The sequence below is a fragment of the Monodelphis domestica genome, chromosome 2 (assembly GCF_027887165.1).
Source record: "Monodelphis domestica isolate mMonDom1 chromosome 2, mMonDom1.pri, whole genome shotgun sequence".
Classification (NCBI taxonomy): domain Eukaryota; kingdom Metazoa; phylum Chordata; class Mammalia; order Didelphimorphia; family Didelphidae; genus Monodelphis; species Monodelphis domestica.
Genome location: NC_077228.1, coordinates 419,633,926 through 419,661,332, shown reverse-complemented (window position 1 = coordinate 419,661,332; position 27,407 = coordinate 419,633,926). Strand labels below are relative to the sequence as shown.

The following is a 27,407-nucleotide window of genomic DNA, read 5'->3' as shown; positions in this document are numbered from 1 at the left end:
AAGATTACAACAAAGTTTCTAAGTTTTTAAGTAATAGCTCAATAATAATATGGACTGGTATAATAAATTATATAAAGGTTTTCTAGTTCTGCTTTCATTTTGACCTTCCAATGACTTTTATGAACATAGAGAATATAAATATGTTTAACAGAAAATTATGAACATATGAGCTCTGAAACTTTAAATCTTTCTCACATAAAAGCTAACATTTTTGCAGAGTATACCGAAAGTTTCACATCTGCTTTTATTTTTTCTAGACTAGTATTGACAAAGCATACCACCATTTCCCCCTAAAATATGCTATTTTTTTTTCCATTCAGTCAACTAAGAAGTAGAGGTCCACACACCACTGGCCAAAAAATCTGCCTTGAAGAATCCTTATATATTTCCCAGGTAAAGTAGAACTTTCAAGCAAAATTTTAGTCATTTCAGAACTTGTCTCCAGTATATTAGATCAAATTTAGACCTTGGTCCTTTCCCCCCAAAAAAAGGTTTTTATGGTTGTACTTTACTAATTCTAATAACATAAATTTGACTTAATAGTTCACAGGTATGGAAGTATCACCCTTTAGATGGGGCATGAGTTTAATTCAGTTTTCATTATATGGTACATTGCTAGACGGTATCACTTTATAATACTAAAGAAGTAGTTGGACACTGCTCACATTGCTCTTTCTCTATTAAAAAATACTTTTTGGAGAACAGAGAAATACAGCACAGTCGAGTGTTTAGAGGGAAGAAGTTGGTTTAAACAAAGGTGAAGAAAGTTGTGTGTTTATGTGTGCTAATATGGAGGATACATAGAAAAAAAATAGATGAAGAGAAAATGAGCCTCCAGCAATAGAAGCATCAATTGTGCAAACTTTTAAATTTTTACTTAGGAAAAGAAAATAAATATTTAAATACCCAGAATGGAATAAAATGCCAGAGAGTAAATTATATATTTCGAGAAAGAAGTAATTTCTTCATTGACCACAAGAATAATCTTGAATCTTTTAAAAGAGCCTAGGAAGGCTCCCTCCCACTTTTTTTTTTTTTCTTAGAAGGCAGGAGAAGAGCTAGTCCATCCCAATGAAATAGACTGAGGGGCTCTTAATGAAACAGATTCAGATAAAAATTAGCTTTTCTCTTTCCAATTACCTAAGAATTTTCTCACTCCAAATCACACCACTCCTTTGAATAAAAGTAAAAGGCCATTACAGAAATATTTTTTTTAAACAAAACTCTCTAGACAATGACTTTTGTATCTTAAAATAATAATAAACCTGTTTTTGCAGGTTGTTGCTTGTTTCTGAAGTACTCTGATGGCTCAAAGATCCAAGAATAACTTCTACATTCAAGGATGACAATGTGTAAAGTCAATATTTTTTCTGGATACCAATACCTTCCAAGTCCAAAGGAAGCGTTGATCAGAAGAGCACTTTCTTGGCAAGGGTCGATTCTGGACTACCTGTTATTCCTTGTTCGCTTTAAATCAAAAACTCGTCTTCCCCATTCCTGCTGCCCTACCCTTTCAATTCTGCATTACACCAACTAAACACGAGGATTACCTCCAATTAAAAGAGAAAACACACACACACACACACACACACACACACACACACACACACACACATACACACTCACATGGGGAGGGGAGTGAACCCACAGACACACAGTAACTATCTTCATTTAGCCAGTCTCCCTCCTTCGTGCCTTGAGGCTCAGATTAAGAGACAAACCGGTTTATTCCATCAATGCAACCAAAGTTATTACAAAATCATCTGGGGGGAAGAAATATTACAGAAAAAAAGGCGTAAAGGAATTCCAGGCTGAAAGGCGAAACTTACATGTTGACATTACTGCGCTCAGGTCCGTTGGGGCTGTACAATCAGCCTTTTCACCACCACCTCCTCCTCCTCCTCCTCCTTTACCTCCTCCTCTTCTCTGGCCAATGGTACCCCTCTCTTTCTCTGAGTCCCCAGATGTCTTCCTGTGTCTCCTTTCAGGGGTTTCTGAACAAGTTTATCAACGTTTCCCCATAGTCACTTTTCACATATTCCGGGCGCAAGGTGGATCAGAAGGACTCAGGCTCAGCCCTCTCACTCCTCTCCACCCTATTCCTGAATATTCAGGGCAGCGGAAAGAGGGGCGGGGGTGGGGGGTGTAAGGAGGCAGGTTGTTCTTCACAGCAAGTGGCAGAAAAGTTCAGGAACTGTCTCTGCCTTTTATTTGAGGCTGGAGCTGGGAAGGGCAAGGAACATGATGGCTGGTGGCGGTGGTGGTGGTGGCAGTGGTAGTAGCGGTGGCTGTGGTAGAGGGGGCGGCGGGTCCTAGTTCCGCTCCTTTCTGGTTGAGCTTTGCCTTTCCTCCCTCCCTTTTTCTTTCCCTAGTCTGCTTGGCCAATTCCCCTGGGAGCGGTCGCCGCCAACGCTTCCGGCGTTTGGGATTGGTCTCCCAGACTTCAGGGATTCAGGTGCCGCCACTGCCCAGTCCTAAACTGAACTGTATGGGCTCACTGCTGCCCAAGGAGTTTGGCTGAACTCTGCGCGCTTCTTGAGCTGCCTCCGCTTGGCCTCTCTCTCTGTCTCAGAGACTCTGGGTCGGGTGCAGCCCCACCCTGCCAGTAACCTCCAGATCTGCAGCCGAACTCGTTACAAAAAGGGGAACTCTCCCGAGAAAGCTAGAGACGCTTGGCAGAGAAATGGGGAAAAGTCGCAAGGGGAGAGAGAAAGAAAGGAAGGAAGGAAGGGTGACTGACAAGACAGGTCACTGGGTTGGGAAATGGCAGCAAAGTACCCCCCTGCCCCCCAACTAGTGCATTGTAAAGTCTTCTGAATGTGACACGTGAAAGTCTGAAGTCCATACTTCGTTTGGAGCTACTCAAAACCACCCTCTTCTCTCCCGTTCCCATCCCAAGTCTGATTACTAGGAGCCCAGACCCTTGTGCCTCCCAGGATTCAAGCTAGTTAACTTTCCCTGTCACCCTTCATTTCTTAAAGAAATTTTAAAAAATAAATTTTAAAAAGCAATAACTTTTTATGGTAGGACAAGCTGCAATCATCTTTCGATCTCCGCCAATGGAAGTAACGCCCCATTCCCAACTTTACTCTGGATTGAAGGCAAGCTAGATTCTGGTTTCAGTAGGTTGAGTAAATCTGCCTGTTGGCTCACTTCTCTACCTCCCTCTTCCACTCCCATCACTAACAAAAACCAAAAGAAACAAAAATTAACGTTTAGCAGAGTATCCTGAGCAACGTGTATAAAAGACATAGCGGCCTTAGAGGGCTTTACTGGTCTATTTTGTTAGAGTTTACACATATGAAATATTGCATAAAGAAGTTGATTCCTTGCTCCTTCATTGAACTGAAAGGATTCCTTGAATGGCTTAGAATTGTAATAAGAAGACAGGATATAATGTAGTGTCATAGAAATGGTTCAAATCTTAACCTTGCTTCTTTTATTACCTGTGAGATAGTTGATGAGTCATTTCTCCTCTGGGGGCTCCATATCAATAAAACATAAATTGAATTAGATTACATCATTACAGAAGCAAAAACCTATGATCCATGTTATGAGTAATAACCCACTTAACTCTGGAACTCTACCCCTGGGGTCCCAGTTGTTCTGACAAGGGGCCTAGCATCACAAGATCCACTGTAGACTATATCTCACCAAGCTTCATATTCCACCCCAGACATCTGCTCCTGACCACTCTTCCTCTTACCCTACCTATTCCAACTCTGGAGCCATAACCAAATCAATATAGTCATTGCTAATGGACAGGGCAAAATCAAATCCTCTTAACATCTGTGGCCTTTCCCAAACACCCCATGATGGCCACCACTACCCTCTAAATGTTGTTGTTCAGTTGTGTCTGACACTTCATGAGTTAATTTGGGGTTTTCTTGATAGAGATACTGGAATAGTTTGCCATTTCCTCCTCCACCTCATCTTATAGATGAGGAAACTGAACAAAACAGGGTTAAGTGACTGAATCAAGGTTGCATAGCTAATAAGGATCTCAGGCCACATTGAATTCAAAATGAACCTTTCTGCCTCCAAAACTGGCACTCTATCCACTGTATACCATCTAGCTGGCCTAAATTTTATATCTTCAAAATAGAGTATAAACTTTGTACGGGTGGGGATTATTTTCCTATTCTCTCTCTGTCTCTCTGTCTCTATCTCTCTGTTTCTCTCTCTGTCTCTGCCTCACTGTTTCTCTCTGTTTCTCTCTCTGTGTCTCTCTGTCTCTGTCTCTCTCTGTCTCTGTCTATCTGTCTGTCTGTCTGTCTCTCTGTCTCTCTCTCTCTCTCTCCAGCACTTAGTACTTAGCACATTGAAAGCAATTCATAAGTGCTTTTTTTAGCCAAAATGAACAAGTCTCAAATTTGGTGGCCTCAGGGAGACCTAATAATAATTTAGAGACCAGACAGCTTGTGTTAAGACTGGAGAGACCCTTAGGTAAGGTGTAATGGTGGAACTACTCATAGATGTGAAGTTAGAGGATATGGGTTCAATTCTGGCTCTGTTATTTATTAATAGATAATGCTCAAACTACCCACTTCATAGTGGTGAGGTGAGAATCAAACAAAAACAAACTATTATAAGATCAAATAAGCTGTTAATCAACCCATAAAATTCCAGCAAAAAGAAAAAAAGAAAAGACCTCTTACCTCTTCCTGTCTGCCTTTTTGAGATTTCTCTTCTTTATGTTTATTTTAACCTGATTTCTCTTATAAAATCCATTATAAGTCTAATGGGATGGCAGACAATATGATCTTGCCAGCAGATGGCAGCTGCTCAAGAATCAGCCTCAGTGAACACCGGTTGGGACCACAGGAAAGGACTGTTTTGTGAGAGAAAAATGGCCACTAGCATAGCCTCTCTATAGTCTCTTGGTCTGTCCTAACAAGACAATAGGGAGGATGTCCTGCATTTAAGTTTTTGCTTACAGGAGCATTCATCCACTGGTAAGCAATAACAGCTACCATTCCACTAGTAACATGGGTTCCTTCTTTTCCCCAGGTAGATAGGGATAGACATTGAGATTTTTTCAGTTTCATCAAGTCATGTACAATTTAATTTGAATGAAAGCACTACATTTGTCATTTATCACCATGCTAAGAAAATAAACAGACAGTTCATAGCCTGATTCACTCTTTTGAGCCTGCTGGTGACCTGCTCCTTGATATGATTTGGCTTCTTTTTTTTTTAACTTTACCTTCTGTCTTAGAATTGATCATAAACACTGATTCCAAAGCAGAAGAGGAGTAAGGACTAGGCAACTAGGTTTAATTGATTTGTTCAAGGTACTTGGCTGTCTCTTGACTTCTTTTTAGAGAAAATAGATCGAAGATGAATTGGGAAACTGCAAAGGAAGATGTGCACATCACATAAGTGACACTATGTATCCAGTTAAGAAAAACATAATGAATGCACAATATTAATAATTCAAAGGGTATTAATTAACTACAAGGTAAGTGGAAGCATAGGAAGGCACAGTCAGATGAGATGCCAAAGGGTACACAATGTGATTGAATATTCACTGAATCACTGGTATCTGAGCATCTATAGAAAGGCTTCTGAAGAAAACAGCTCATGCTTCTATGATAAAATTTGCACATACTAATAATAGGTGATGCATTTGTAACTACACCATAACCCTTATTTATTTTTGTATATCGTAAATAATTAAATAATTAATTAATATTTATATTACTTAATAAGGTCTACAAAATAATTTATAGCACTTTCATTTGATCCTCACAAACAACCATGTGAAGAAAGTATTACTGGCATCATTCCCATTTAAAAGATTAGGAAACATAAACTTAGAAAGGTCAAGTGATTTGCCCATGGTCATACAAGTACCAGAAATGGGAGTTCAACCTAGATGTCTCCTGTCTTGGGTGGGAGTCAAAGGCATCTCTCCTTCAACTTCAAGTTCTCCTTTTTTTCCCCACTCATAATCTGTTTCTACATTCTTAAATGAAGATATACAAAAAGATGTGTAGATAATTTGTACTAGACACACTTCTCAGGTATGAAGTGCCAGTTGCATAATATTATGTTTGAGACAGTACCTATTTATTCTGGTCTACCATTTTACACAAGAAAATATACACTATACACACTTGGGAAGATGCAGATTTGAATACAAATTCCACAGCTAATATGTAGTATTTATCAGGTGACAACAGAATGGCAATATTTAAAATGTATTGTTAACACTATTTAATAGTTAACATGTTTTTGGTGACAATAGAAATTTGAGTTTGAATACAAAAACACATGTCAGGGCTTCCAGCCATTGTAACAGATCTGGAACTTTTTTTTTCAATTACCAGTGCCTTAGAAGCAAGAAATAAGTACATCATGTATCAAATGTATATTGGTCTTTAGCACCTGCCGTATTTGTTCTTGAACAGATTCATTTTCAAATAAGTATAATTTGTGTCCTAAAAGGGATCTTTAAGATAGCTCATTCAATCCTTTTCTTTTATAAATTAAGAGAGAGGCTCAGAGAATAGTAACAAAATTATAGAGTTTCTGAGTTGGGAAGTATTCAGTCACCATCTAGACTCATCTGAATCTAGAAGAAAAGACCTCCCATCATAACAAATCCAGCGAGTAGTTGTCTGGCTGAAGCCCTCCAGTGACAGATCCCAATATTTCCCAAGTTATTCAATTCTTTTTTTTTTAAACCCTTACCGTCCATCTTGGAGTCAATACTGTGTTTTGGCTCCAAGGCAGAAGAGAGGTAAGGGCTAGGCAATGGGGGTCAAGTGACTTGCCCAGGGTCACACAGCTGGGAAGTGTCTGAGGCCAGATTTGAACCTAGGACCTCCCATCTCTAGGCTTGGCTCTCAATCCACTGAGCTACCCAGCTGCCCCCAAGTTATTCAATTCTACTTTGGAATCATTCTCCTTATTAGGAAACTTCTCTAAGAATTAAGCCTAAATTTGCCTTTTTGAAATTCCCATACATCACTTTTGGTTCAGTTCTCTGGAGTCTAATGAGCCTTCTCCATAATAGTCCTCAAAATATAAAGACAGCTATCATATTTACCTTTGAATCTTCTTTTGTACAGGCTAAACTTCCACCCTTCCTCAACTAATCTTCATATTTCATAGTCTCAAGTCAACTTCACCATCCTGGTTACCCTCCTCTGGACAATACCCAGATCATCAATGTCCTTGATATCCAAACTCCAAACTAAACCCAATATTCCAGGTGAACTCAAACTGTACAGACTATGGTGGGGGGGGGGGGTCCCTGTCCTTTATCCTCTGGAAGTTATATCACTCTTAATATAGCACAAGATTGAATTAGGTTTTTTGGCTGCTCTATCATACCACTCACTCTTTGATGTGTTTCAAAGAAACTATCTGGCTATTCCTTCTGTAAGTCAAATGTGAAATTCATGTGGCTTTAATTTTATCCTCTATTAAATTTCATTTTGTTAAAGTAAGTCCAGTGCTTTAGTCTATCAATATCCTTTATTTTTGCTTTCCATATTTTATTTACATTTTGAAACTAACTTTAACCTCAGAATCACATATCCATGCATCTATTTCCTTTGTTTTGTTTTGTTTTTTACTTAAATTTAAATCATGTTTTTTTAGAAGACTGTAAATAAATATTTATCATGTCTGTTACATGTAATATACAGAATCTGCTTTAAAACAGAAATGCCTCTTCCTCCCTTCCCCCCCCCCTTTTATAAATAAATACAGGTATCAAAACATTATAATGTGATAGTGCTGGCGGGGAGGGGAATTGTGCTGCATTTTTCTTCCCATTGTGCCTAAAAAAAAGAATGAGTGTACATATGTTAAATATATTCTTTCAAATGTGTATACCAGCTGGTATTCTTTTAATATGTGGGTTTTGCATTGTGAGATTTAATCAAGACATTAACATGAGTAGAAGGTTGTTGGTTTAGATAAGTTTGAGATTTGTTAAAATTAATTGCTATATGTTTGTCTTTCTGGAAGTTGTGGAAGCTTCATATTTTCTTTGGACATCATTAGACTCCTTAGCTCTTTACAACTTTAATACTAAGGTACAACTTTAATGCTATAAGAATTTTGCCATTTTGCTAACAGCGGTATGCTCTGTGCATCCACTATCCATTGGAATTATTTATCCCATTCATATTAATTTTTGTTACAAATCTAACTGTTGGAGGTGCTTCTGGGTATTTAGGTCCACACTTTACTTTCAGACTATCCATTCTGTTTTCATAGTTTGTCTGGTGGCCAGCCTGGTGAAGAGCCTCTTCCACACTGAGAGGATGGTCCTCAGGTGACAGTCCATCACCCAGCCAATGCTCAGACCCTTTCCTTTCCATTGGCATCTTTGGTTAATTTGATATATGTTTTGATCATAATTCAAACACTGTACCTTTCCCTGATGCCTTGTAAGTATCATGTCTTCATTATCTTCAAATCCCCAGCTAACTACCATCACCTACTCCTTTTTGGTCTTCTTCAAGTTCTTCTAGCAATTCAAAATTATTTGGAACTTTAATTCCTGTGGAGACCACCATCTTCTCCAGGCCCAAGATCCTTTTTGAATTCTATCTATCTCATCCCGTGTGTTGGCTATCTTTTCCATTTGGGTCATCTAATGATCTGATGATCATGCAAGATATCTATGCCTTTATCCAAGTCAAGGATAAAAATACATAGCACAAAACTATTTCTTCCCTAGAGCTCTCCACTAAAAATCTCTTTCTGAGGATCAATTGAGACAACATTCATAAAGTGCCTAGTATAGTGACTGACATATAGCAAGAGCTTAACAAATGCTCATTTTTTTCTTCTTGTTTTTCCCCAAATAGATTTCCAAACATTAAAAACTATTTTTTGAATATAATGATTCAACCAATTTTGGACTCATCTCATCCTACTATCCTCTAATCAACATTCCTCCATCTCTTCCATGAGATTAGGATGAAACATTTTATGAAACACTTTACTAAAATCTATATAAACTATGTCTTCAGCATTTCCCTGATCAAGGAAGCTAGGTGGTATAGTGGATAGAGTGGTGGAACTGGAGGAAGACTTTTGAGTTCATACATGATTCAGATACATAGTAACTCTGTGACCCTGGGCAAATCATATAACTTCCATTAGTCTCAGCTTCCTCAAATACAAAATTGGAATTATAATAGCACATATTTCCCAGAGTTGTAAGAATCAAATGAGATCATATTTCTAAAACAGTTAACAGAATGCCTGGAACATGCTTATTCCTTTCCTCTTCTCCATGTAGGAAAACTCTCAAAAAAAGGAAATAGATTTTTTTGTCATGACCCTGGCTTGATGAAACATTGCTGTCTCTTTTATGACTGTCTCCTTTTCTAAATATGCACCCACCATCTCTTTAATAATACATTCTATAATCATGCCAAAAATTGATAATCTCATTGGGCTATTTTATTTTCATATTTTTAAAACTGAGATGTTCCTTTCATTGTTCTAGAATACATTTCTCATTGTCCATGATCTTTAAAATACCACTAACATTGCCTCAACAACCACATGAAAGAAAATGTTCTATCCAGGTACTATTTAAGGTGCCTGAATAAAAATACAGAAATGTAGACTGATCTCAAGTATATATAATATATGTGTTTACATATGTAAATATATATATACATATATACATCCCATCACACACTTACATGGCATCTCCTTAAGAAAATTATAATCTAATCATGGTCATTAAGATTTCTAGCTGGTAAGAACCATATTACAAAGTAGAGAAAAAGACATACACAAATTACTCCAAAAATAGAGAGCATACAACAAAAAACCAATGACATGAAACTAGAGACATATCTTCAGGTTGACCTTGAACAAATAATCAATAACATTTGGATATGATTGGCTCATGAGGTGAAAATCCATCAAACATTATTATTATACAATTAACAGAAATTTTATCAGATGCTTCACTGAATTCAAGACATAAAACTAGTATTATGTTAATATATTTATCTGACACCTAATCTATTACTCATTTCCGTACTTGAAAGATCTGTAATTATATCTATGTGATATTCCCTTCATTAATACAGATTTCTAATCCTCTATAACAAGTAGATAAGTCTGTGAGAATTACTAGGTCTGAAGAATTCATTCTCCTATGGTCAATTTGCTAGTGAGCCTCTCTGAATGTAGCATGTCTGGTCCTTAAACAAGAGATATACAGATCATTACTGGAATAGAGACTAAATCTGGGACTGCAGGCTAGTGGAAAACATTTTCATTTTCTCCTGACACTATGAGGCTGCCAATGGAACACTCAGGATATCTATCAGTCATCAATCATTCTTGTCACATTATCATTCTATTTACTTTTTCTATTCCACATTTATCTAGTAGCATCCTTTGTTTTATTCTTCTGGATCCCTCATTTGGTACATATTTCACTCTGCTCACACCTACCTTGCATCCATTGCTCTCTATACAGTATTCATTTTCACTTCTTTCAAAGAATCTCAATAAATGAAGCTCAATACTTTCTCTGAAAATTAGACAGTTGACTGTAGCACTGAGACACGAAACAATTTGTGCAGAGTTATGTAGCCAAGATATTTCAGAGATGGCATAAAATCAGGTCTTCCTGGCTCCCAAGCCCCATCCCACACCTTCTGTCCAGAACTAGGTTCCTCCTGTATTATTATATTTCAGCTATATGTAGCTGAAAGTTGAAATTGCATCAGAGATGTAAATTCAGCTATCGAAATCTGGTCAAAAGTAAAATTACCATGAAATATGTCGTAATTTGAAGGCAGGAAAACTGCTAAGATTCCCAACTTCTAGAGGCAAATAAATACAGTGGTTTAAGTCTACAGTGAGTTGGGAATATGTCTCCTAGGCATTTTAAATTGTTCTATTTCTGTCACCTACTTTGGATGAGTTAACTGAATTATATGTTTTTTAGAAAATTCTAAACCCCAGTAAATCTTCCATACCTTAGGTCAGGTTCCATTTTAATGTAAGGTAGCCTTCACTGAAAGATCCTAAGGCCAAAACACTAAAATGTGTTTTTAGTGAAAGCTTTTAAAAAGAAAAATAACTTACAAGTAGGGGAAAAAGAAACATTTTAGCTAATATTTATTGAGCACCATTTGAAGAAAGAATTCTATATTAGCCAGATTTACCAGGAAGTAAATGAGTACTCTTTTCCCCCAAAGAGTGTTCAAATCCCCTTTAGGATTTTACATGACATAGTCAGAAGAGGTTCCATCTTCTGAACCTCCGTTCAGCTTGGAGTCTAGTTAGAAGAAATCTTCATAGTCAACATATCACCTTTTCAATTCATGGAGACTTCAATCCTATTTTCACTCTGGAAATTTACTCTCCTAGATTTCCAACACTGGAAGTGCCCTCTGTCTCTATAGCCTTTCCCTCTGGTTGACCAGTTCCTCTAAGTTGAACCAATGTTTTTAGGTCAGCCATGTCCTCATTGCTCTCCAGGCTGCATTCCTGGTTCCCAAACTTTCTTGGGTACCTTCATTATTTTTCCCTCTCTACACCTTATACTCCTTCCCCACTCCCCCCCCCCCATTAGAATGTAAGCTTGTGGAGGGCAGAGACTATCTTCCTTTCATATTCTCAATATTTAGCACAGTGCTTGGCACAAAGTTTTGTTTTCTTAACTCATACCTTTTGCCTTAGGATTGATATTAAGTATCATATCCAAGGTAGAAGAGATGTAAGGGCTGGGCAATTGTGGTAAAGTGACTTATCCAGGGTCATTCACAGAGAAAGTATCTGAAGCCAGAGAGGAATCTAGGACTTCCTATCTCTAGGTCTGACTCTCAATCTGCTGAGATAGATTTCATCTAGAAATTGTCCTGGATTAAGATATTATTCTGTTATTATCCTTACACAATTAACATTCTGCAAACAATTACTCAGATTGATAAAAAAAAGAAGGCTGCATTTTATAAGTGAATTTAAGTACAGAAATATAAGTCCATCCCTGTGGTTTTACTGAAATGTATCTTTGGGTCAACTCCAATAGTAAACAGGATGATGGGAATTTTATGTATATCATCCTATTCTCACTTGGGTTTGATTTCTCCCATTAGGCCTTTATATTTTATAAACTCTTCATTCCAAAAAGCTTGGAAATTATGAGAATTTGTTAGGGTGATATCTATTTAAAATATTCTTAAATTTTTGTGAGTTAATGTTATGTTTGAGTAACTGAAGGCAACAGTTCTCTCTAACATAATACTCCAGTTCCTGTACAGATTATTTGTTGAATCCACAAAAATATTTTGGAGTCAATACTGGAAAAATGACAATTAGTAGTCTCAGCTTATAAAGGAGAGTGAGTTCTGGTGTCTGAATCTAGCCACCTGTTCATATTTTCTCCTATATTTGGTTGTGTTCAAATTTTGCAACCTAGAGTGGTATTTTGTATAGTTTCTACCATTTTCTATTATAATTTGCATTGATCACTAAATATAGGCTCTTTAAGGATAACCTTTTGGTAATGATTAATAATGATTAATGCCAATTTCAAATCCTGAATCACTATCATAAACCCCTCTTTCTGTAAACAAATTGATATGGGCTGTATATTTTTTTTACAATTCTTCCACATATTGTTGGTTGTTTATATTCATGTCCTTTTGTATGTTAGTCATTTCATAAGCACAATCCAGACTTTAACTACTTCCAAATGTATTTGAAAAATCCAGTACTAAGTATGGCAGTGAGTGTTGGCTCAGTGGAAAAAAGAATTTAATTTAGTGGTAGATGATCTGGGTTCAAATCTCAAGTTTGCTATTAACATGTATGACCTTGAAGAAATCATTTACACTCCCAGGCTCTCAGTTTCCTCATCTGTAAATTAAGGAGTTTGTATGAGATGACTTATGAAATCCCTTCTAACTCTAGATTTCTGAAACCATAAAAAATACCATCTGCTTGTCTTTTTTAATGCTCAGTGATGTGCAGTTCCTCTAAAAGAATTTCAGAAAGTGCTTAGCATGTTTATCATGATCCGTGAAATCATCTGTCAACTCTTTTCCTAAGATTATCATTTTATAATTATATAATTACTACTATTATCTTCAGAAAAAAATAGAAAAATCATCACTAAAACAACTGAGCCATTTGGCCCTAGTATTTTAAGTATCCTACCAAATGTTATTTACTTAAGCCATAAAGTTTACACAGGCACAAATTTCAGTCTGCTCTAAAGAGAAACTTCCTAACAATTAAAGTTATTCACTGTAGAATAGACTGCCTCAAGAAGTAATAGGTTTCTCCTCACTGGAGATCGTCCAAAAAGAAGGAGCATAACAACTTGGCAGGTATGTTATAGAGGGGATCATTGTTCCGATTTGGGTTGGACTAGACTTCTCAAATTGCTCCCCATGCTAGGAATTCGTGATTATTCGGGAACCATAATAGTCCATGTAACTAAATACATGCATATATAGTACCTATATAAGCATACACGAATACATACATTGCTAAAGAAAAAGAACTGATGCATTGAGATGTTGGTGGTATTTCTTACCTGTAATGAGTAATGTGATTTACTTAAACAAGGATTTTTAAAAGACATGATTTTCCCCATTCCCAAAAATAAGTCTCAGAAAGGATTTTCCATGGTTTGCATTAGACACAGATGTGCTTGGAATCCATTTGCAGCAGAAGCAACAAATGATTAAAAAACAGAGAGAACAGACTATCATAAAACTGTGGCTGTTTTATTTAAAATTAATATAACATGCTGTACCCTTAAAAGAAGATCAAACCTTTTTTTTCTTTAATTATGGCTCTGGGTCTGAAAATGTGAAACAGATGATGGACTCCTAAATAAGATATTGAGGACAGAATGAAATCTTGTAGCCAATTCTTCAGAGGGCCTTAATATTTCTTCCTTGCATTTGTTATTCATATTCATATATTATGACCTAATTAGCAATGAATAGACAGTCTAAATAAGTCAACAGTTCTCAACCTCTCAATTTGTAGCAATGAGAATACATAATGCATATCAGGTATTTACATTCTGAATCATAACTGTAGCAAAATTACAGTTTTGAAGTAGCCACCAAAATAATTTTTTGGTTTGGGGTCACCACAACATGAGGAACTGAATTGCAGGGTCACGGCATTAGAAAGGTTGAGAACCACTGGAATAAGTGATTAGAAAAACAGATCAGGAAAGTCTGAATCTAGGTGGTGCGGTGGATAGAATATTGAACCTCAAGTCAGGAAGACCTGAGTTCAGATCCAGACTCTGACATTTAAAGTTCTGTGTGCCTGTCAACAAACTACTTAACTTCAGTTATCTCATCTATAAAATGGGGATAATAATAGCACCTGACTCTTCAAGTTATTATAAGGATAAAATGAGATAATAGTTATAAAGGACTTTGCAACCTTTAAGAGCATGTATAAAGGCTATTATTATTATTATTATTATTATTATTATTATTATTGTTGGGACCCTCAGCAACTGAACTTCAATGCCTCAGACAATCATTATAATTCTAAGTTGTAGAAAATGTGTAGTTCCCTATGACTCAATGAACTTACAGCTTCTACCTTTTTTGAGAAAGAAAAAAAGATTATTGATTCACCTGATTCTGAGGTTACTAATATAATATTGGCCAGCAAAAAGCTTTAATAGGGAGTGTGACTGAGACATATTGGACATATGAACATATAAAAAAGTCTATTCTTTAGTCATGGTCATCTTCCATCTTTGCCTGCAATTTCTCAGTTGGTTTCCTCAGTAAGCTCCAAGCGTTTAACTAGCTGGAAACAAAGTTATGAGGAGGGTACCAGACACTTTTTAAATCAAGCCAGAAATAATAGCGAAGTAAATTAGAGAATAACCATACAAATTGTGGTACATTATTATAATGGAACATTTACTGCACTAGCATTAATAATGAATATAAAGAATACAGAGAAGCACAGGCAAACATAAAAACTGATGAAAAGTGAAGAACTAGAAAAAACAATATCCTCAGTTATTAAGGTGTAAATGGAAAGAACAGCAACATGTAAAAATGGAGATTTGAACCCCAGACTTCAATCCTCAGAAGTTCTTGATACTTCCCAGAATTCCCCACAATCTCACCTGAGTCTCCACCTGGACGAGATCACAATTTATTATTTAAAGGGTTCTCTGCCTCTCAAGAGCTCTCTCTTCCTCTACTCAGAGATTGCAACATGTTGTAAGTAGGCTGTGAATGGGCTAATCGTGCCCTAGGCACATGGCTTATTATTTTGTATCCTTGATTTCTAATAATCGTTAACAAACCTCATAAAATATAATACTTTTATTACAAGAGACTAAATTTAACTGTTACAAACAAAAAGGAACTGAACTTGATTAAAATTAGCCAGATTAATCCTAAAAGGAGATAGGAAAATGCCCCTATGGGACACAGTAGATAGAGTCCTTGGCCTGGGGCAGGAATTTAAAAACTAACTTCTGATACTAGCTATGAGACTGAGCAAGTCACTTACCTTCTATCTGCTTCAGTTTCCTTAACTATAAAATGAATACCAAGAATAGCATTTACCTACCATGGTGGTTGTGAGATTAAAATGAAATAACACTTATAAAGTGCTTAGCACAGTGTCTGGCACATAGTAGGTGCTACAATATGCTTGTTCCCTTACCCTTTTCTTCACTTTTTTTGAAAGTAGTGAACTATGGAGATACAAAACTGTGTATAATGTTAGACTTGGTTAGTTTTTGCTGATCTGCTTTTTTTGCATGGTTGAAAGACCATCCTACGCGAGAATGAGAAGCACTGCTTCATCATCTATGACCTAAGTATTTATTCAAGATATAATTAAGAGAAAATGCATTGATGGGACTGATACCCATATGAGAGAGAGAGAGAAAGAGAGAGAGAGAGAAATAGACAGAGTCAGAAACAGAGGACAGAGAGACAGACAAACAGACAGACAGACAGAGAGATAGAGAAGGAAGGAGAGAGAAGGAGAAAGAGACAGAGAGAGAGATTGAGGTGAAATTTCTGAATTGTCTGTCAAAACAGAGGTCCCAGAGTTCCTAGACTCCAGGGAAAGGGGCAAAAAATAAAGGATAACATTCTAAGAGAGATCATAACACTGCCTGATTAATAGTTGAAACACAATATTAATCTTCCTCCAATATAATTAGTAATGTAGGGAGAGTATAATTTTCCTAAGGACTAATTTAGCAAGAAAACATACATATTTTGCCTTTCTTATTGAGCTTTTCTTAGGTGATCTATTAAAAATCTCTTGTAATCTAGCAAATGAAGGCTTAGGTGGTATATATTTATGTAAATATATACATAAATATATGTACATGTTATATTTATATATATATATACATATATATATATATGTACATATGTATGTAGGGTACCTTCCTAAATAAGAGGAATTCAAAGTCAAGAGCACACTATTCAATGTATAATGGAGGAAGCTAGGGATACAATGGATAACATTGGATTTGGAGTTAAGAAATACTTAGGTCAAAGATGATGAAGCAGTGCTTCTCATTCTTGCGTAGGATGGTCTTTCAACCATGCAAAAAAAGCAGATCAGCAAAAACTAACCAAGTCTAGGTATATATCCTTGGGCAAGTCACTTAAATTCTTTCAGCCTCAATTTCTTCATCTGTAAAATGATATAAATAAAGAGGTTTATATAGGTTGTTGTGAAACCCAAATAACATAATATAGGGAAGACATTTTGCATATCTTAAAGAATTTAAATCATTACATCATTACATTACATACATAATTAACTATTATTGTTAATATCACTGATCAATCCAGTCTATAAATATGACTTGGCCATGCTATAGAGAGATAGTCTGGTGTAGTATAAAGAATCTCAGATAGGTATATAGAAGACATGAATTTGGGTTTTGTCCTAGCCAATTTATGACCTTGAGCAAGTCAGTTGATATCTTTGTGCCTTGGTTTCCTCATCTATAAATTGAGAAGTTTGAAATATATCTTTAAGAATTCCTCTAATTCTAAATTTCTGTCTAGAATAAACTCTTCATCTTATTATATGTAAGGGGGAAATTGGGTTAATTTTTAAAGGGTTGGACTTGATTATTTAATAATGTTGTTGCCAGGAATTTAATTAATTCCAAAGAGATTTTATTTTCAATTAATTTAAAAAATGTTGAAAGAGTGAAGCAAGAAATCAGAAAAAGGATAAGGTAAGATATCTAGCCTGAGCACTTAGTAATTTACTCCCAGCCCCTCTGGGCAGGGAGAATTAGTTTCAACCAGTCTCTGCAAAGCTGAGGACCCGGGAAGTGTCTCTCAAGAGTAGGTCTTTCCAGAGGATTGTTTTGTTTTGTTTTGTTTTGTTTTTTCAGAAAAATACAGCAGTTAAGAGTCAACTTTTCACTAACCATGTGTCAGTTCGAAGGAACAGGGTCTCAGGTCCAGTCAGCAGATCAAAGAATGAAGAATTCCTCTAGTCTCCACTTCCAAAAAACGAAGAACTCCTCCAGGAAGTTCTACTCCAAGTATCCCAGTTCCAAGTTGAACTCCACTTTTAAAGACATTTTCTCTTGTGTCACTTCCCCTAATTCCATGTCTACCAATCACAGTTGACACTCTGCTCTAGGACTGCCCAGAAAGCACTTAGTCAATTCTGATTCATTACCCACTATCACACACATGGGTCACAGACCTCCCACTTCATGATTGAGTGGGATGTTTGCACTTTTAGTGATTAAATCTAAAAGTGGGTAATCTCCATACTAAACTTTTAAGTACTGTGTTCTAAAAATAGACAGGGGTTGCAATTTAATCTTCACACACTGGGGAGAGAAGTATTTTCATTGTTATAATCAGGGGAGTGTTAAATTTAATCTTCACATTTAGGACTCCTTAAATAACTGCAATAAATCATTTTATAATTTTTTGTTATTTCTATGACCCTCTTCTGATTAGATATCAAAATAGATTTCCCTCCGTAATTATAAAAATGCATTTATTTGTTTGTTATACTAAATTACCTAAGTAACTCCTTCTCTCTCTCTCTCTCTCTCTCACCTCCCCCATTAGAGACTGTTTCATTTGACAAAAGGTAAATATGGGGTGTTCAGGGAGGGGTAGCACCTTGGTATGGAGGGCTTGTTGTGCCCTTTTAGGGCAGCTCTCCAGCCTCTGACCCCTACCTGACACCCAGCTCTCACTTGTGGCTCCCAGTAGCTGCTAGCATGTGGCAGCGGCCACACCCCGGGCAACAGCTTTGACAGGCCGGCCAAACCTAGCCATCTGGTCGCCGATCCCTGGTGAACTATGGCTTTGTTCATCCAGCATGTGAAGACTGTTTCGGTGGAACAGGCGGAAGAAACCAACAAGAAGGTTCAACGGCTGAGATGGCGACGCAGCAAAGCACATTGGAGTGCTTAGGGCGTGTTGGAGCACAAAGGACAACACGGCCACCCAATGCAGCTGAGGAAGTCTCCAGGTGTAATGATTTTTCATGCCAATGGACCCAGGCTTCCAACGCCAAGAGAGTGGGACTGTCTCTGTGCACCAACTTTTCCACTTAAATCTCTTTCATGCACAAGTATCTTTGTGCACACATGCACAAAGACAATCATCATTCTCGGCTTCCAAGAGACTACTACCATATATATATATAACTAAGCTTTACTTATTTCTATTTGTCTTTTTTTGGTGAAAGTAGACATACATAAAACATTCTTTAAATAATATTTCTGTTGCTTTATATAATATTCATTATTCATAATTTCATGTAGGTCTTTCCATGTTTTTTTCAAAATTAACCTGTTCATCATTTCTCATGGTGCAGTAGTATTCCATCACATTCATATACCACAACCTCTTTAGCCATTCCCCAACTTATGGGTACCACAAAGAGTTCCTATAAATATTTTAGAATATATATAGATTCTTTTCCATTTTTCTTGATCACCTAAGGAAATAAGCCTAATAGTGATATTGCTGGATCAAAAGGCACACACAGTTTTATAACTCTTTCAGCACAATTCCAGGTCAGTTGTTTTTCTGGTGGAATAGATAATTCACCTTTTCTTCTATTTTTTTTCTTTTTTTACTTTGTTTTATTGTGACTTGATCTCATAGTGATCTCATAGAATGACCAGCTTTGACTTGTCCAATTCTAATTTTTAAGGAATTACTTAATCATTCCAATGGCCAATCCTACTTTTAAAGAAATTCTTATATTCAGTGAATTGTTGTACATATTTTTTGCATTTTATGAAATTCCCATTAGTAGATTTTTGTGCCTCTTTTACATTTGACCACTTCTGGTTTTTGAGGTGTCATTTTCTTCAGTATTTTTGTGCCTCCTTTTACTAAACATTTGACTCTTTTTGATAATTTTCTTGTATAATTCTCTTTTTCTTTTTCCAGTTTTTCCTCTACTTCCCATTTGATTTTTAAAATCCTTTTTTAGTTCTTCCAGGTCTGGAGACCTCTTCACATTTTTCTTTAAGGCTTTGCATTTTGCTTCTTTGATTTCCTTTTCTTCTTTTGAGTTTGTGTTTTGATCTTCTCTTTTACCATAGTAACTTTTTTTATGATCAGGTCCTTGCTGTGTTATTTACTCATTTTTCATGATATTTCTTGTCTTTAGCTTCATGTTAAAGCTGTACTCTACCAACCATCAGGTTTTCTGTGCTGCTGTTTTCAGAAGTAGTTTTGGGGTCTGTAAGTTTTCAATTCTCCCAAGATGGTATGATTTAAGATAAGTGATGAATGTTCTCCTGAGTTGTGCTCTTATCTTTGATAAATCACAAGCACTCTTTACTACCCTAAAACTGTGACCAGGATGTCTGCCCTTGTTATTGTTTCTCTTTATTCTGAGACTGCAACCTGGAACTGTGAATGGGCACTGATCAGAATCTTGCACCCATTGCTGTTGGCTTGCTGTGCTCCACTCTCATCCCAGTAAAAAAAGACATTTCCTACTAACCTAATTTGTCTTGGGCTGGGAAAATTGTTTCAACCTCTTCTTTTTTAGTCCTGTGGCACTCTAGAATTTGTTTTGAGATATTATTTTAGCATTATTTTCAGGGGAAATTCAGAGACCTTAGGCAAGACTCTGCCTTCACTCTGCCATCTTGGTTTCACCCCAAACAATGGGAAATTTAACCTCCTTCAAACTTATTTTTCTCATCTATAAACTGAGGATAATAATAGCATTTATCTCATTGGATTGTTTTAAGATGACATGAAAACTCTCTGTAATGCTCTTTGAAATGATTAAAGTGTCTAAATAAAATTTAGATACTGTTAAGTAGCATCTGATTTATTGCTTTTTTTCTGTTTCATAGATTAGGAAACCAAGGCTCATGGAAGTTAAATTTTCTTGTCTATGTTTATACAACTTGTGAGTGTCAGAATTAAACCAAAAGTTTTCCTTTCTCCAACTCTATTGCTCTTGATAATGACCTAAACTAGAATAGTCCCAATAAAAATGAAAGCATATAATGAATTCAAGAGATATTTAAAAAAGAAGATCAAGATCCTCATACTGTCTAGTACTTTACCAGGTAATTGATTAAATTCCAAATCAGGAAGCATTTCATCAATTAAAAAAAAAGCAAGTATAGTCACAGTAGCTATTTATTTCTTAATTGGAATTTTGGGTAAGGTGAGGCCAGAACTTAAATGAAAAAACTAATCATATTTAAGTAATATAAATCACTTATATCTGGTCAATATCATTATTTAATTAATATTTATTAAAGTTAGCAACAGTTTATTCTTTTTAGAGGTCTTATTCTATATTAGTAATAACAAGTTATATCAAGAGAACAAATACCAAAAGGAAGCCATCATTTTTGTTTTGAATTCATCACCGTCATAAGGAGATGATACTATACATTCTTTCCATGATCTGCTTTTAATATCAAAGGAAAATAATCATCTAAGCATTTAGTAAAAAAACAGAAATAGTTGTATGTGTGGGAGTGGTTAGAAATCATGATTCCCATGGGATATTTACAGAACTGGAGTAAGAGTAAAAAATTCAGGGAATCCAAAACAGATATATATTTATATGTAGACCTTAAGTACCAAAATAAAGACAAGCTACATTCTTCTGTAGTTGGAAAAAGTCAATTATTTTTAAAAGATATTAATACTAATGAAGGAAAACTAATATATTTATTGCCATATAACCAAAAATGTAATAGTAGTGATAAGCAACAACTTGAGGTATCAGACACATTTATCCATATATAGAGGAATATAGAACTATGGAATGGGAATCTCTATAAATATTGTGTCATATTGATGAAGTAGCTGTCAGTAACCAAGTGTTGTGGCAGAATGACTGTAAAGTTGAGAGATTCCGGATGGACCAAACCAAGGAGCCTATTAAGACTAGCACTATATGAATCCGGGATGATGAAATTGTATAGCATTGTTAGAGTAATTTCTTCTGCCTCTCCTTAATCCCCCTTATTATTTATACATAGAATAGGCAAAAAGGATAAAAACAGTATAAAAATTTTGTTCATTGGCAAAGAATTAACAGGATTTTGTTGATTCCCTGTTCATTTGCTCACATTATTGCTTTTGTTAAGTTGAATTTCTGATTTTACTTTTAACATCTAAAAAATTTGAGCTACAAATTCTCTCCCTCCCTTCCTCCTTCCCCTCCCCATCCATTAAGAAAGCAAGAAATGTGACATCAATTATACATGTAAAATCATGCAAAACATTTTCCTTATTAGGCATGTAACAAAAAAAATTTAAAAAAATAGAAAAAATAAAAGACTATACTTCAATTAGCACTGAGAGTTCAATAGTTCTCTCTAAAAAATGTGGATAGCATTTCTCACCATGGGTATTTTGGAATTGCCATTGATCAATCAATGTCTTCTCCATAGTAGATAAGTCTTTCACAGTTGATTATCATTTCAACATTGCTCTTATCGTGCACAATGAACTTTACTCATTTCACTCTGCATCTTTTCATACTGGCCTTCTCAAGTTTTTCTGAAACCATTCTATATATAATTTCTTATTGCACAATAGTACTATATTAAAATCATATACCATAAGTTGTCAACCATTCTCCATCAATTTCCAAATGTATGACACCATAAAAAGCATGGCTATAATTATTTTTGATCATTTAATTCCCTCCAATTTTTCTTTGATCTCTCTGTGATATCAAAATAGTAATGGTATTGCTGGACCAAAAGAGTATGCATTGTTTTATAGCCCTTTGGGCATAGTTCCAAATTGTTCACCAGAATGATGGAGTCACTTTAAAACTCCATAAAAAATAAATTGGTGTCCAAATTTTTCTACATCTCCTCCAGCATTTGTCACTTACCTTTACTTTCATGTTAGTCAATCTGATAAGTATGAGGTCGTATCTCAGAGTTTTAATTTGCATTTCTCTAATCAAGAGTTATTTAGAACATTTTTTCATGAGTATCAATAGCTTTGATTTCTTATTTTTAAAACCTCCTGTTCATATCTTTTGACCATCAATTGGGGAATGGCTCATTTTTATAGACTTGATGTGGATCCCTAAGTTTTTGATAGATGAGATGTTTCATCAGAGAAACTGGCCATAAAAATTATCTATGGTGTCTTTTAGGCCTAGTCTGTAGGAGTTAGATTTGGGTGTTTATGAAAATATATAAAAAACTGCTTAATTTGACTTAAAAAAGAAAGAAGAAAATCAAGTTTCCATTATCACAAATGAAAATTCACTACCAAATGAAGATGAAATTAAAGCAGTTACTAGTAGGCAACAAAAGGGAGTGAAGCATTTTTCCAGCCCAAGACAATTTTGCTCAACTACTTGCCAATAAATCTGACTATTTACAATGATATAAGTTGCTCAGATTTACAGAAGAGTGAATAAAACACATAAATAATACTATTGTAAAAAAAGAAATTGAGAATGCTATCCAGAGAAAGAACTGTGGGAGTAGAAATGCAGAAGAAAAACATATGATGGATCAATTGCTTCAATGGATATATGACTGGGGATTTTGACTTTAAATGATCATTCTACTGTAAATATTAATAATATAGAAATGGGTTTTGAACAATGAAACATGTATAACCCAGGGGAATTGCTCATCAGCTCAGGGTGGGGGAAGGGGGAAAGGGAGGGAAAGAATATAAATCATATAACCATGAAAAATATTCTTAATTAATTAATTAACAAAAAATAATTTAAGAAAGAAAAAGAAATTGAACAAGCCAGAAATGATGTCCCTAAGAAAAAACCTTCAGGACCAAAGGATTAACAAGTGAATTCCACCAAAAAATTAAATAGCAATCAATTACAATATAATATAAACCATTTGGGAAATAGGCAAAGATGGAGTTCTACCAAATCTCCTACAGCATAAACATGGTGGTAATATTCACATGAGGAAGAACAAAAACAGAGAAAGAAAACTATAGATCTATTTTTCTAATAAATATTAATGCAAAAATTTTTAATAAAATACTAGCAAGGATATTAACAGCAATATGACCAGATTCATAACAGGATTTATATGAGAAATGCAGGGCTGGTTCAATATTAGGAAAACTATCAGCATAATTTACCACATTAATAATAAAAACAATATAAATCATATGATTATCTTAAAAGATATAGAAAAAGATTGACAAAATTCCTATTAAAAACTCTAGAAAACTTAGGAATAAATGGATCTTTAGTTGAAATGAAAAGTAGTATCAGCTAGCATTAGCCATAATTGGGATACCCTGAAAGCCTTCCTAATAATGACAGAGTGAATTACACTTATTATTATCATTATTATTCAATACTGAACTAGGAATGTTAACTATATCAATAAACCAAAGAAATTGAAGTAATTTTAATGAACAATAAGAAAACTATTACTCTTTGTACATGATATGATAATATACTTGAAGAATACTAGAAAATCAATTATGAAACTATTTGAAGCAACAATTTCACTAACTTGCATAATAGAAATTAAACCCACACAAATAATAAGCAATTGTATGTTACCAACATTAAGTCCAATAGCAAGAGAGAGAAAGATAAATTCCATTTAATATTACTGCAGACAATATGAAATACTTGGAAGTCTACCTGTCAAGACAAACCCAGGAACTATTATGAACACAATTATAAAACACATTTATAATCAAAGTAAATCCCCAACTTGATAGTCAAAGGATATGAACAGGCAATTTTCAGAAGAAGAAATCAAAGCTATCTACAGTCATATTAAAAAAGCTCTAAATAACTCTTGATTAGAGAAATGCAAATTTTAAAAGGAGAGGTGAGGTATCACCTCACATATATTAGATTGGCTAATGTTACAGAAAAATATAATGACACATATTGGAGGGAATGTGGAAATATTCAAACACTGATTCATTATTGGTGAAGTTTTTAACTGATTTAATCATTCCTTAGAGCAATTTGGAATTATTCTCAACTGGTTACAAAACTGCATAACTTTTGAGCCAGTAATACCATTACTAAGCCTGTATCCCAAAGAGATTGAGGAGAAGGGAAGAGGACCTATTTGTATTTGTAGCAGTTCTTTTCATGGTAGAAAAAAAATGTAAATTGAGGGCATGCTCAAGAATTGGAGAATGATTAAACTAGTTGTAGTATATGGTTGTGATATAGAATACTTTGTGCCATAAGAAATGCTGAGGGAGATGATTTTAGAACAGCTTGGGAAGACATATAAACTGATGTGAAGTGAAATGAGCAGAACTAGGATAACATCATACATAGTAATAATTCTATATAAATTGACTGAGACCGACTTAGCTATCATGATCACTGTAATCATCTGAGACAATTGGGAAGGATTTATGAAGAAAATGCTATCTTCTTACAAGGAAAGAAATGATGGAGTCTGAAATCAAATTGAAGCATATTTTTTGAAGCCTATTTTTTGCCATATGGCTAATACAGATGTATTTTTGTATGATTTCATATCTATACCTGTTATCACATTTCTTGCCTTCTCAATGACTGGAGGAGGAGTGAGAGGAAGGTTGTCCTTGTCTACCCTTGTCCTGTCTTCCCAAAATACACCCTTACTTGAGAAAAGAAGATTAAGAACTATTTCATTGAAATCTCATAGCTCACCCTGAGTGATTTGAGGAAGATTGAAGAAAGGGGGGAGGGGAAGCTGAAAGGCTTCTGAAGAGGGAGGAAAACGGGAGGAGGGTAGGCAAAACTTGATCCATTAGTTATTTAGTATATCAAAATTATCATATATTACAGATTGCCCCCCCTAAACAAGTGAACTATACAATTCCTTAGAAACGGCAGAAAAGAAAAATGTTTAAGCAAATTCTCTGTGGAGCTGTTGTTCTGGCAGCCATTACTGGATTTTGGGGTTTACAATTTACTCTATAGCAGAATGACCAACATGATTTATTATTCTCTGGATTATATTGGCAACACAACCATGTTTATACTGCAGTTGCCATTTTAGACTGAAACTGTACTATGGCAGATTTTGACTCAAGTTTACATTATCTCTATAGCAACCATTCAGATTCTGACTTATTTGAAGAATATATATAAATTTGTTATCTCCAAAAAGGCAGCTCAGATAATGGTGGTAGATACTGACTTAGAAACTGTTATTAAGAACTTGTTTGAGGAATTGATCAAGATAAAAAGGCTAGATCAGATTAAGGACAAGAACAATGGCCAGGCAGATAGTGCACCCAAAGAAAAAGAAAGACAAAGAAATCTAAGATCAATGCACAGGGATAGGAAAGTGACAAGGACACTAAATCTGATAGTGAACCAGAAAAAATTTGTCCACTAAAGGAGGTCATCAAGCTATCAAATACAACTGCTGTATTACAATCTAAGTTGCATAGACAGTTTACATCCCAGGAACTTGAATCCTTGAAAAAAGTTTTCCAAATTTTATCAATCAACCTTTTAAGACACAGAAAGAACTGAAATATGCTTTTAGGGTCTTTGGCCCAGACTTTGAAGGTGTAGAATTTCTCCTATCTGAGCTGTTTAGTCCCCATGAGCATAGGCAATTTATTGAGAAGACCGGAGCAGATAATATCTTGACTAGTTGGCCCACAGAGGAGCAAAGGGAAGACCTAGATTTTGCAAATCCCACTAGCATGTCCTACTTAAGAAAATGTAGAGAAGATTTGCTCCAAGCTATAAAGCTCTGTTGCTGGAAGACTAATGCATGGACAAGATTTGATAAACTCATGCAGAACAAAGGGGAATATCCAGCCACATTCATTGATCATCTCTCTGAAATGGCAGAATCAATTATGGGTCTAGAGGCCAATAGTGAGGAGTCTTCTAGTCATGTGCAAAGACAGTTTTTGAAGGGCTGCACACCTCACTTAAAGAATTTTTTAAAACAGTACTTCCCAAAATATGATACTGTAAGCCTGATTGAACTACCTGAATCTGCTAGTTATCTCCATGATAATCATTCAGAACAACACAAATGCAAAACTTAAAAGATAAATTAGAGATAACAGAGAAAAATCTAGGATAAAAGGAGATAGAGGAAATCAAGAAACTCAACACTGTTAGGACTTACACTAAACCTAGTTATAAACCTAAACCAAAAACAATACAGAGAGAAACTATATATTGGGTAACCTGTTGATTTGGGGAAGTTTAGTTGTGAAGTAACCTACAAGTCAGTGAATATGTAAGTGTGTATTTAGGTTGGATTCTGGATAAGACAATAAGTTAGGGGGAGAAAGATCTATCCAGGGACTTCCATTCATGAAAAGAAGAATGCAATATTATGTCTTACAGGAGGTCAATAAGTAAAGATCAGAAAAACTACATTATTTGCTCATTATTCATCTAATAGATCCTTATGTAGCATCAGACCGTGAGTTGCCATGATTTGTCACCAAAAATGTTCATACTAATTAAATTAATTTACATATTCCTTACTATTCCAAATGGCCAACAAAAACATCTGGAGGAACAAAATGTCAAGAATCTTAAGGGAAACTATTAAAAAGTGGAAAATTAGGGGACCTATAATACCAAATCTCAAAGAATTCTACTAAATTACAATAATCAAAAATGTTTTGGTATTAGTTAAAAAATAGAAAAGCTGATTGGTGATAGATTAGATTACTTAAGATAAAGAAGCAAATACACTAAGCAATATTCTATTAACTCAAAGACTCCACCCCACTCACAATCTTTGGGACCAAAACTTATTATTTGACAAAAGCTGCTAGAAAAATTAGAAAGGTGTCCTGGAAAAGTTAGGTTTGGATCAGCATCTGACAATAAGCTTCAAATAAATATATGAGCTAGATTTAAAAGGTCATAACATGAACAAAAGAGAGGAAAAAGTACACAGATAACTTTTATAGCTCTATATTGAGAAAGTGTTGACCAAA

The 27,407-nt window shown here is 35.3% G+C and overlaps 1 protein-coding gene and 1 pseudogene across 4 annotated transcripts in view; both read right to left on the bottom strand.

Annotated features, from left to right (window-relative positions):
- Nucleotides 1–2,580, bottom strand: part of ADGRG6 (adhesion G protein-coupled receptor G6) — a 197,876-nt gene extending 195,296 nt beyond the window's left edge. For 2 of the 4 annotated variants that reach the window (XM_007484642.3, XM_016428924.2), the window contains exon 1: nucleotides 1,830–2,580. In XM_007484642.3, the coding sequence (XP_007484704.2) occupies nucleotides 1,830–1,831 (2 nt within the window). In that variant the 5' untranslated portion in view covers nucleotides 1,832–2,580. The remainder of the gene's footprint in view (nucleotides 1–1,829) is intronic. The other 2 variants (XM_007484639.3, XM_001370446.4) reach the window with 1 other exon arrangement.
- A 5,373-nt stretch (nucleotides 2,581–7,953) lies between these two features.
- Nucleotides 7,954–8,540, bottom strand: LOC100616737 (ubiquitin-conjugating enzyme E2 variant 2-like; annotated as a pseudogene).
- Nucleotides 8,541–27,407: the final 18,867 nt, after the last annotated feature.